At 42.6% G+C, this 12,269-nt stretch overlaps 2 protein-coding genes across 3 annotated transcripts in view; one reads left to right on the forward strand and one right to left on the reverse strand.

The window, feature by feature from the left end:
- SEC13 (SEC13 homolog, nuclear pore and COPII coat complex component) overlaps positions 1-2,808 on the forward strand; it is a 54,480-nt gene extending 51,672 nt beyond the window's left edge. For both annotated transcript variants that reach the window (XM_060161197.1, XM_060161198.1), the window contains one exon: positions 2,352-2,808. In XM_060161197.1, coding sequence (XP_060017180.1) covers positions 2,352-2,465 — 114 coding nt within the window. In that variant the 3' untranslated portion in view covers positions 2,466-2,808. The remainder of the gene's footprint in view (positions 1-2,351) is intronic.
- The window catches only part of TATDN2 (TatD DNase domain containing 2), a 63,052-nt gene continuing 52,202 nt past the window's right edge, over positions 1,420-12,269 (reverse strand). Inside the window, exons 14-15 of the transcript XR_009542697.1 lie at positions 1,977-3,629; positions 1,420-1,799 (exon numbers count right to left, since the gene is read on the reverse strand). The gene's annotated coding sequence lies outside the window, so the exon portion shown is untranslated. The remainder of the gene's footprint in view (positions 1,800-1,976; positions 3,630-12,269) is intronic.

The following is a 12,269-nucleotide window of genomic DNA, read 5'->3' on the forward strand; positions in this document are numbered from 1 at the left end:
ATGTTGAGCATCTTTTCTTTTTTGGCATTCTGTATGTCTTCTTTGGAAAAATGTGTATTTAGATTTTCCACCCATATTTGGATTAGGTTGTTTTCTTGATCTTGAGCTGCATGTATATTTTGGAGATTAATCTTTTGTCTGTTTCATTTGCAAATATTTTCTCCCATTCTGAGGGTTGTCTTTTTGTCTTGTTTATGGTTTGATTTGCTGTGCAAAGTCATAAGTTTCATTAGGTCCCATTGTTTGTTTTTATTTCCATTACTCTAGGAGGTGGGTCAAAAAGGATCTTGCTGTGATTTGTGTCATAGAGTGTTCTGCCTTGTTTTCCTCTAAGAGTTTGATAGTGTTTGGCCTTACATTTAGGTATTTAATCCATTTTGAGTTTCTTTTTGTGTATGGTGTTAGGAAGTGTTCTAATTTCCTTCTTTTACATATAGCTGTCCAGTTTTCCCAGCCCACTTATTGAAGAGACTGTCTTTTCCCCATTGTACATCCTTTGCCTCCTTTGTCATACATTAGCTGACCATAGGTGCGTGGGTTTATCTCTTGGCTTTCTATCCTGTACAGTTGATCTATATTTCTGTTTTTGTACCAGTACCATACTCTCTTGCTTACTGTAGCTTTGTAGTATACTTTGAAGTTGGGGGGCCTGATTCCTCCAGCTGTTTTTCTTTCTCAAGATTGCTTTGGCTATTCAGAGTGTTTTGTGTTTCCATACAAATTGTAAAGTTTTTTGTTCTAGTTCTGTGAAAAATGCCATTGGTAGTTTGATAGGGATTGCATTGAATCTGTAGATTGCTTTGCGTAGTATAGTCATTTTCACAATGTTGATTCTTCCAATCCAAGAACCTGGTATATCTCTCCATCTGTTTGTATCATCATCTTTAATTTCTTTCATCAGTGTCTTTTATAGTTTTCTGCATACAGGTCTGTTGCCTCCTTTGGTAGGTTTATTCCTGGGTATTTTATTCTTTTTGTTTGAGTGGTAAATGGGAGTCTGCTTAATTTCTCTGATTTTTCATTGTTAGTTTATAGGCATGCAAGAGATTGGAAGTGGGCTTCTTGACAGTGGGCCCTGTTTTGAATTCTTTTTCGAAGAATTCATTGTACCTCTGGAAGTGTGCAGATACAGTTCTTCACTAGTCAGCTCAATTTGGGTTTCTGGCTTTCTCTCCTATGGGTGAAAGGACCTGCTGTTAAGTTCTGTTTTGGCTTGAGGCACTTTTTTCCACTGTGAATATGCCACTGGCTGAGATCAGGTAGGACAGCTGGTTTCTTTCCCTGCACCCGTGAGGCTGGAGCATCGGCTTCACAGCTGCCTGGATTCTCTGGTCAGGCTTGCTAGACAGTCAGGATGGCTACTCGACTCAGCAGTAGGTGAGGCTGGAATTACCTTCCTTGCCCTGGCAGTACTGTGCACTGAATTCCTGATCAGGTGAGGCCACTAGATTTGCTATGCAGTGAATGCCACTGGCAGTGCTTTCCATTCCCGTGTTACCTTAAGCAGGGTTGTTGACCGGCTATGTGGCTTCACTGGTTGGGCAGTCCAAAGGCTGTATTCAATAGCAAGTGCAGCTGTGGACTGGTGTGCTTTCCAGGGAAGCAGCTTTAAGGTTACTAATGCTTTGTTTGTGGTCTGGACTGTAGCCTACCTGTGCCCCAGCTTCCCTGTCAGAACAGACTCACTTGGGCCCTGCAGGAAGGGACTCAGGTTGTGGAGATCTGAGTGCTGGTTGTTGGAAGCCCTCTGGTCACAATCCGATTCTCAGCAGCTGGGCCTCACAGATTCAGCTGCGATCCTGGTGGAGCAAAACCAGAGTATCAGCACCTGCAACGTGATGAGCACAATGCAGTGGGAGGGGGGAACAGGTGCTGGATGTCACTGGAGGGGCCAGAGCCTCAGGGGAGGCCGCTCCCTGTGGTACTGTGCCAGCCCCTGGAAGGGAGGCTGGGATCAACGTGTGGCCCCTTCTTACCTTCAAACAGAGTCGGTCTCGGTGTCCATAGTGCAGGGCACTTCAGCCTCACTGCTGTGTTGTAGGATTTGTTCATGGTGTGTCTCTATGAATAGCTGTTAGTTCTTCTTTTGAGGGAAAGTGAAGCCGTGAACAAGTTGTGTCACCATCTTTATGACATCACTCTCCATACTCCTCCTTTCTTACTCTGTGTGGATACTTTTTCCTTTACTTCCATTTTGGTGGGATTTCAGTGGGGGGAACCAAAGTAAGTGCTCTCTTTACCCACAAGACTGTGAGCTGTAGTTCTTGCTGGAGATCTTTGCCCTCTTTAGAGAACCCAGGGAGGTAAGGGCAGGGATACATACCTGTAACGATGTGTGTGCTGGCTTGCAGGTGACCCTGTGGAAGGAGTCGGTTGACGGGCAGTGGGTGTGCATCAGTGATGTCAACAAGGGCCAGGGTTCTGTGTCCACTTCAGTCACAGAGGGTCAGCAGAACGAGCAGTGACAAGACAGGCACAGCCTGTTCTCTACCTGCTGCCTCCAGGACTGCCCCTTCGTGGGCCAACTGACCACACAGCTGGGAGGAAGAACACCCAGCTCCCACAAGATCACTTTCCGGGGAGTCGTTAAGAAATGCACCCAGCTTATCATCTGCCTTAACATGATTTGATATGGTTTGTAATTTACTGTCCACCTGAACACACACTTATTCTGAGGGAAAAACAACCGTCAGCTCTATTATTTTAAGATATTGTTGGTCATTTTTATGTACCTTTTAGGTTCAGACATCATTTGGGGGGGTGGGGAATTGTTTCCAAAGTAATTAAATAAACTTGTATTGCTTATAATTCTTCCTGCATTTTTCTAACCCCTCCTTACAAAGCTCGTTTTACCTCTTGCTGGTTAGTGTCCTAGAACAGCATTACCAAGACCCAGGTCCCTATGGGCCTAGCTGAGTCCTGCCCACAGAGCTGATCTGTCACTGTGTAAGTCCTTGTGACTCAGTCTATGCTGAAGGCACCATACAAAGCTACACTTGGCCTTCAGGGATGGGACTGCAGCCCCCAGCTCTGCTACTTATCCTGAGGCTAATAAAGTCTGCCCTGCACATACAGTGGAGTATCAACCATATCCCAAGAGTTTACAAGACTGAAGAGGAAAGCAGACACAATTCACCTGGTTTTCTGCCGTCAGTGGAAGGAGCAGCTCACCAACACTGAAACAAGGATCACATCCAAGGGGAGGCCCTGGGACCCTGAAGTGAAACAGCAGGTCACGGCAGTAGCTGAGACCTGTATGAGTGGCATGAACTTGGAGCTTTCACATGTGAAGCAGCACAGCAAACCTGTGTAGGAACAAACCCCCAACTTACTGGTGAGGAAACTGGCAAGAAGGTCAAGAGCTGCGCTGGGCTGTCCACCGCCACGTGCCAGAGGCAGCGTTGGCATCCTCATCCGTCTCAGCTCAGAAATCGGAACTCTCAAGGCTGGAATCCGGGACCTGCTGCTGGGGCTCCTCAGCCGTAATCGGGGAGTGGAGCTCACGCCGGGCCTTTATGTGCGCACACACCAAGGAAAGGTCAGGCCGCTCACTGCAGGAGGTTCTGTGCACAGCTAAGTGTGGACCCCTCTTCTGCCTGTTCTTTGTCCATTTTTCAGCAGCAGAATCCCTGTTGTGAAATAAATCTTACATCATAACGTATAAAATTGGAAAAAGTGCAACTACATTGGTTCAAGTGAGGACAGAGGGCCTGTCCACAAGACCTCCCAAGGCATTCCACAAAATCCTAGCCTGCACAGAACAATAGGAAAATTGCTACTCCCTCCCTAACATTATTCAGATGCGAAAAGAAAGGCCAAGGAAGCACCTTTGCTCGGGCTTCTGAATGGACACAAATTACACTGAATTCTAGTTAGCTCTACGTATCTGCCTTCCTTAACAAGCTCCGTGCTCCCGAGGGCAGGCCTGGTCCTCCTTACAGTGCCATATACAGATGATTAATGAGAAGGGACTGGTCCCATGTCTCACACTGGGTTAGTGATAGCTTATTGGGCTCCTGGCCATAGGCTGTGTTTATAGCTTACACCATCCCATCGAATAATCTGGAAGTAAATGAAATTACCACTGTCAACAGTTTATGCTTAGGGTGGTAACACGTTAGCCATTCCTGGGGTAAGGGAGATACCTCCAATTTGTTACAACAAAACAGGCCAACCAAGTGCAATGCCATGTTGTGTCCATCTTCAGGGCAGTTGCCAAGCCCAAATGAGAGGAATGTAAGGGTAATTTAAAAGATATACAGAGAATTCTAGTTAGGGCAAGATGGCAGTAGCAGCCACACTGATTTTCAATCCTCTCACAAAAGCAAAGCAACTAGGATAGCAAAAGAAACCCCTGGGCTTTTGACATTAAGGTAGCCCCTCAAACTCTGAATCATCAAGGAGCAGGGCCAACCATTCATAAGGGGGAGATTTCCACTTCCACACAGGAAGGAGTCACAGCTCCAAGAGTTTCCCTCAAGCCATTAACAACTAGAAAAACACAAAATCCATGAAACAACTGCTTTCCGATGTAGGACAACAGGCAGTGTTTGGAAGAAGAGGAAAAAGTGGGCGTGGGAAGGGAGCACCACAATGGCCGCAGCTTTCTTCCTGGAGGCAGTTCCCAGGAAAGGGCAGGGAAATCGAATCCAGAGCAGCCTCACTGAGTTAAAAAGACAGATGAGAGTTCAGAAAGGCAAAGGTAGCATTTACACAGCAGAGTACTAGAGAAGAGCGAGCTGCTCAGAGATAGCCAGCTCCTCGGACCTGCAGGAGGGTCTCCTAGACTTTTGACCAAGTACTAACCTGCTTACGGGAAGGGTGAAACTCTCGTGACCAAAGAGCAGTGGGCCAAGCAATTCCTGGAACTCAACAGAGGGCGAGTAGTTCACGTTCCCAAGAACCAGAGTGCAACAGCCTCACGATACAAAGGGCACTGGGTCGAGTCCTAAGAAAGATCACGCGTCAATGGTGTATCTTCAATCAGGTCTAGAGTAAAGGCTGCTCTGGACCTTAAAAGCAAGCCTTGAAAGCATCAAACTGATCCACCAATAATTTCACTTTCTGCCAGATCAAAGCCCAACGCTCTTTAAAGGAACAACAAGAAAATTCAGCATGTGACAGCATAAAATTTACAACATCCACCACCTAATCCAAAATTACTGGGCAGGCAAAGAAGCAAGCAAATGACCCATAACCAGGAGAGGAAAACAGTGAATAGCCACAGACTCAGGAGAGAGACCACGGAATTAGCAGATGACTACCTGAAAGACAGCTATTATAAATATGCTCAAGAATGTAACGGAGGGCTTCCCCGGTGGCACAGTGGTTGAGAGTCCGACTGCCAATGCAGGGGACACGGGTTCGTGCTCTGGTCTGGGAGGATCCCACATGCCGCAGAGCAGCTGGGCCCGTGAGCCATGGCCGCTGAGCCTGCGCGTCCGGAGCCTGTGCTCCGCAACGGGAGAGGCCACAGCAGTGAGAGGCCCGAGTACCGCAAGAAAAAAAAAGAAGAAAAAAAACGAATGTAAAGGATAATGAACATAAGAAAAATGGGAGATATAAGAAAGTTGCAAATGGAGTCTCTAGAAATGAACAATTCAATATCTGGAGTGAAAGATACCCTGGATGGGAGTAAAAGCACATTAGACACTGACAGGAAACATCAGTACATGTGAAGACAGCAATAGAAACTATGCAAACTGAAGCACAGGGAGAAAAGCACACAAGGCAAAACAAAACAAACACAGAGACTCCAGTATTAAGTAGTCTAAAATATGTGTCAGTTGGATTCCAAAGGAGACAGAAAACAATGTTTAGAGAAACAGCCAAAATTTCTCAGCTGGATTTGAACTATAACCCTACAGAGTCTAGGAAATTAAAGAACCCCAAGCAGAAGAAAATACACATACAATAATAATACTGAACTTTCTTAAAAATTATATAAGCAGCCAGAAAAAAAAAAGACATATTACATACACAGGAACAAATATAAGAATGACAGCCAACTTCTCATTAGAAATTATACAAATCAGACTTCCCTGGTGAAGCAGTGCTTAACAATCTGCCTGCCAGTGCAGGGGACACACATTCAAGACCTGGTCCGCGGAGATCCCACAGGCCGTGGAACAGCAGAGCCTGTGCGCCACAACTTATCCTGAGCTCTAGAGTCCATAAGCCACAGCTACTGAAGCCCGCATGCCCAGAGCCCGTGCTCCACATCGAGAGAAACCACTGCAATGAGAAGCCCGTGCACCGCAACAAAGAGTAGCCTCCGCTTGCCACAACTAGACAAAGCCCGCTCGGAGCAATGAAGACCCAACGCAGCCAAAAATAATAAATAAAATAAGTAAATTTATATTAAAAAAAAACTGGTTCTAGAACAAAAAATTTCAGATAAAATAGACTTTAGAACAAGAAATACTTATAAGGGATAAAAAGGGGCATAATAATAAAAGGGTCAATTCATCAAGAAGGCAACAATCCTAAAGATGTATACACTTAAAATAGAGCTTCAAGATATGTGAAACAAAAACTCACAGAACTGAAGCCAGTTAACAATTCCAGCTGGAGATCTCAACACTCCTCTTTCAGTAGCAGAAAAAATAGGACCCTAGAAAACAGTAAAGTTACAGAATACATAAACAAACCTAGCAATCAATTTGACCTAACAGGCACTCATAGAACATTCTACCCAGCAACACTTAAACGCATTCAAGTACATCTGGAACACTCATCGAGACACACTAATTTCTGGACCCTAAAACAAACTTTAACAAATCTAACAGAATTAAAATTATCTACAACATATTCTCACACTATAATGGAAGTAACCTAGAAACCAATAATAGAATACTTGGAAAATCCTCAAATATTTGGAAATTTAAGCAATACATCTAAATCACTCATGGGTGAAAGAAAAAAATCGCAATACTTACCTATAGAGGAAAGGAGGGACAGAATGAAGGGGACAGGAATGGAAGATAATAGTCTCTGCACGTACCTTGTCTTATACCATTGACTTGGGAACCACGTAATGTTTAATAATTAACAAGTAAAGGGGAAAAAATCCCTAAAAACTGAAAAAACAACTGGATGGAATGTTAGGTATATATCAAGCCCATGGCATAACCACACAGAGAAAATATTTAACTCATTTGACCATATATTCCTAAGACTGCGTTTAGTAGTTTTATGGTTTGTAGTAATTGTCGTAGTCTTATTTTGAAAGTATTATGTTGATACGGTAAGATACAGCAAGACAGAGATAATTTTGTTAATGTAATTAGAAATCAAGGTTTTTAGATAAAGGAATTTAAATATAAAACCCAAGAAGTGAAAAAGCACAGTGACCTTAAGTTTTACTTGGAAATAACAGTATTAACTCATGTCCTATTTTTCTCCTTCTAAAAACTATGTTTTTATCATCTATGCGCTGAAAAGGCCTAGAAGCAATACTAGTAGTTACCATCCAAACTGTGGTCTTTAAAAACTATTTCCCGGGGAGGGGGAAGGGTAAACTGGGACAAAGTGGAAGAGTGACATGGACATTTATACAATACCAAATGTAAAATCGATAGCTAGTGGGAAGCAGCCGCATAGCACAGGGAGATCAGCTTGGTGCTTTGTGACCACCTGGAGGGGTGGGATAGGGAGGGTGGGAGGGAATCGCAAGAGGGAAGAGATATGGGAACATATGTATATGTATAACTGATTCACTATGTTATATAGCAGAAACTAACACACCATTGTAAAGCAATTATACTCCAATAAAGATGTAAAAAAAAAACAAAAAACTATTTCCCACTAAAAGAAACCAAAACTTCTTAAAGAAATGGCAAATTAAGGTCAGAAGCAGGAAGGACACACAAAAGATGAGGCCAGGATTTCTTAATGAGACAGAAAGAAAACAAACTATTAAAAACGATAGGGTTGTATCAAAAGCACACAGAAATAAACTCTGGAAACATCAGAAAGAAAATAACTGTAATGGATTGAAACACTTATATTTTAAGAAAAAAATCCATGAGATTGGTTCAAGATGGTGGAGTAGAAGGACGTGAGCTCACTCCCTGTCGCGAGAGCACCGGAATCACAACTAACTACTGAACAATCATGTTCAGGTAGACACTGAAACTCACCAAAAAAGATACCCCACATCCAAAGACAAAGGAGGAGCCGCAATGGGACAGGAGGAGGGGCACAATCACAGTACAATCAAATCCCGTAACTGCTGGGTGGCTGACTCACAAACTGGAGAACACTTACACCACAGAAGTCCACCCACTGGAGTGAAGGTTCTGAGCCCCACGTCAGGTTTCCCGACCTGGGGGTCCGGCAATGGGAGGAGGAATTCCTAGAGAACCAGATGCTGAAGGCTAGCGGGATTTGATTGCAGGACTTCGCCAGGACTGGGGGAAACAGAGACTCCCCTCTTGGAGGGCACACACAAAGTAGTGTGTGCATCAGTACGCAGGGGAAGGAGCAGTGACCCCATAGGAGACGGAACCAGACAACCTGCTAGTGTTGAAGGGTCTCCTGCAGAGGTGGGGGGTGGCTGTGGCTCACCATGGGGACAAGGACACTAGCAGCAAAAGTTCTGGGAAGTGCTCCTTTGCCTGAGCCCTCCCAGAGTCTGTCATTAGCCCCACCAAAGAGCTGGATAGGCTCCAGTGCTGGGTCACCTCAGGCCAAACAACCAACAGGGAGGGAACCCAGCCCCACCCATCAGCAGACAAACGGATTAAACTTTTACTGAGCTCTGCCCACCAGACCAACACCCAGCTCTACCCACCACCATTCCCTCCCATCAGGAAGCTTGCACAAGCCTCTTAGACTCATCCACCAGAGGGCAGACAGCAGAAACAAGAACTACAGTTCTGTAGCCTGTGGAAGGAAAACCACATTCACAGAAAGATAGACAACATGAAAAGGCAAAGGACTTTGTACCAGATGAAAGAACAAGATAAAACCCCAGCAAAACAACTAAATGAAGTGGAGACAGCCAACCTTCCAGAAAAAGACTGCAGAACGACAGTGAAGATTATCAAGGACCTCGAAAAAAGAATGGAGGCAAAGATCGAAAAGATGCAAGAATTGTTTAGCAAAGACCTAGAAGAATTAAGGAACAAACAGAGATGAACAATATAATAACTGAAATGAAAAATACACTAGAAGGAATCAATAGCAGAATAACTGAGGCAGAAGAATGGATAAGTGACCTGGAGGAAGGAATGGTGGAATTCACTGCTGTGGAACAGAATAAAGAAAAAAGAATGAAAACAAATGAAGACAGCCTAAGAGACATCTGGGAAAACATTAAACACAACAACATTCGCATTGTAGGGCTTCCAGAAGGAGAAGAGAGAAAGGACCCGAGAAAATACTTGAAGAGTTTATAGTCAAAAACTTCCCTAACACGGGAAAGGAAATAGCCATCCAAGTCCAGGAAGCACAGAGAGTCCCAGGCAGGACAAACCCAAGGAGAAACATGCTGAGACACAGAGTAATCAAATTGACAAAATTTAAAGACAAAGAAAAATTATTCAAAGCAGCAAGGGAAAAACAACAAATAACATACAAGGGAACTCCCATAAGGTTAACGGCTGATTTCTCAGCAGAAACTCTACAAGCCAGAAGGGAGTGGCACCATATAATTAAAGTGATGAAAGGGAACAACCTACAACCAACATTACTCTACCCAGCAAGTATCTCATTCAGATTCGACAGAGAAATCAAAAGCTTTACAGACCAGCAAAAGCTAAGAGAATTTAGCACCACCGAACCAGCTCAACAGCAAATGCTAAAGGAATTTCTCTAAGTGGGAAATACAAGAGAAGAAAAGGACCTACAAAAACAAACCAACAACAATTAAGAAATTGGTCATGGAAACATACATATCGATAATTACCTTAAACGTGAATGGATTAAATGCTCCAACCAAAAGACACAGGCTCACTGAATGGTTACAAAAATAATACCCATATATGCTGCCTACAAGAGACCCACTTCACACCTAGGGACACGTACAGACTGACAGTGAGGGGATGGAAAAAGATATTCCATGCAAATGGAAATCAAAAGAAAGCTGGAGTCGTAATACTCATATCAAATAAAACAGACTTCAAAATAAAGAATCTTACTAGAGACAAGGAAGGACAGTACGTCATGATCAAGGGATCAATCCAAGAAGTAGATATAATAACTATAAATATATATGCACCCAACACAGGAACACTTCAATACATAAGGCAACTGCTAACAGCTATAAAAGAGGAGATTGACACTAACACAATAATAGTGGGGGACTTTAACACCTCACTTACACCAATGGACAGATGATCCAGACAGAAAATTAATAAGGAAACACAAGCTTTAAATGACACAAAAGACCAGACACATTTCATTCATATTTATAGGACATTCCATCCAAAAACAGCAGATTACATTTCTTCTCAAGTGCACATGGAACGTTCTCCAGGATACATCACATCTTGGGTCACACATCAAGCCTTGGTAAATTTAAGAAAACTGAAATCATATCAAGCATCTTTTCCGACCTCAACACTATGAGATTAGAACTCAATTACAGGGGGAAAAAAACGATAAAAAACACAAATACATGGAGGCTAAACAATACGTTACTAAATAACCAAGAGATCACTGAAGAAATCAAAGAGGAAATCAAAATATACCTACAGACAAATGACAATGAAAACACAACGATCCAAAACCTATGGGATGCAGCAAAAGCAATTTGCAGAGGGAAGTTTATAGCAATACAAGCCGACCTCAAGAAACAAAAAAAATCTCAAATAAACAATCTAACCCTACACCTAAAGGAACCAGAGAAAGAAGAACAAACAAAACCCAAAGTCAGTAGAAGGAAAGAAATCATAAAGACCAGAGCAGAAATAAATGACATAGAAACAAAGAAAACATTAGCAAAGATCAATAAAACTGAAAGCTGGTTCTTTGAGAAGATAAACAAAATTGATACACCTTTAGCCAGACTCCTCAGGGGAAAGAGGGAGAGGACTCAAATCAATAAAATTAGAAATGAAAAAGAAGAAGTTACAACAGACACCACAGAAATACAAAGCATCATAAGAGACTGCTATAAGCAACTCTAAGTGAATAAAATGGACAACGTGGAAGAAGTGGACAAATTCTAAGGAAGGTATAACCTTCCAAGACTGAACCAGGAAGATACAGAAAAGATGAACAGACCAGTCACAAGTAAGGAAACTGAAAGTGTGATTAAAAATGTTCCAACAAAAAACATCCACGACCAGATGGCTTCACAGGTGAATTCTGTCAAACATTTAGAGAAGAGCTAACACCCATCCTTCTCAAACTCTTCCAAAAACTTTCAGAGGAAGGAACCCTCCCAAACTCATTCTATGAGGCCACCATCAGCCTGATACCAAAACCAGACAAACATACTACAAAAAAAGAAAATTACAGACCAATATCACTCATGAATATAGCTGCAAAAATCCTCAACAAAATACTAGCAAACATAATCCAACAACACATTAAAAGGATCATACGCCACGATCAAGTGGGGTTTATGCCAGGGATGCAAGGATTCTTCAATATATGCAAATCAATCAACGTGATACACCATATTAACAAATTGAAGAAGAAAAACATATGATCATCTCAATAGATGCAGAAAAAGCTTTTGAAAAACTCAACACCCATTTATGATAAAAACTCTCCAGAAAGTGGGCAAAGAGGAAACCGACCTCAACATAATCAAGCCCATCTACGACAAACCCACAGCAAACATCATTCTCAATGGTGAAAAACAGAAAGCATCTCCTCTAAGATCAGGAACAAGACAAGGATGTCCACTCTCACCACTATTAGTCAGCATAATTTTGGAAGCCCTAGCCACGGCAATCAGGGAAGAAAAAGAAATAAAAAGAATACATATTGGAAAAGAGGTAAAACTGTGACTGTCTGCAGATGACGTGATACTATACATAATCTTAAAGATGCCACCAGAAAACTACTAGAGCTAATCAATGAATTTGGTGAAGTTGCAGGATACAAAAGTAATGCACAGAAATCTCTCTCATTCCTAGACACTAGCAATGCAAGACCAGAAAGAGAAATTAAGGAAACAATCCCATTCACCAGTGCAACAAAAAGAATAAAATACCTAGGAATAAACCTACCTAAGGAGGTAAAAGACCTGTACTCAGAAAACTGTAAGACACTGATGAAAGAAATCAAAGATGACACAAACAGATGGACAGATA

Source organism: Lagenorhynchus albirostris, chromosome 10 (genome assembly GCF_949774975.1).
Source record: "Lagenorhynchus albirostris chromosome 10, mLagAlb1.1, whole genome shotgun sequence".
In the NCBI taxonomy this organism is placed as follows: domain Eukaryota; kingdom Metazoa; phylum Chordata; class Mammalia; order Artiodactyla; family Delphinidae; genus Lagenorhynchus; species Lagenorhynchus albirostris.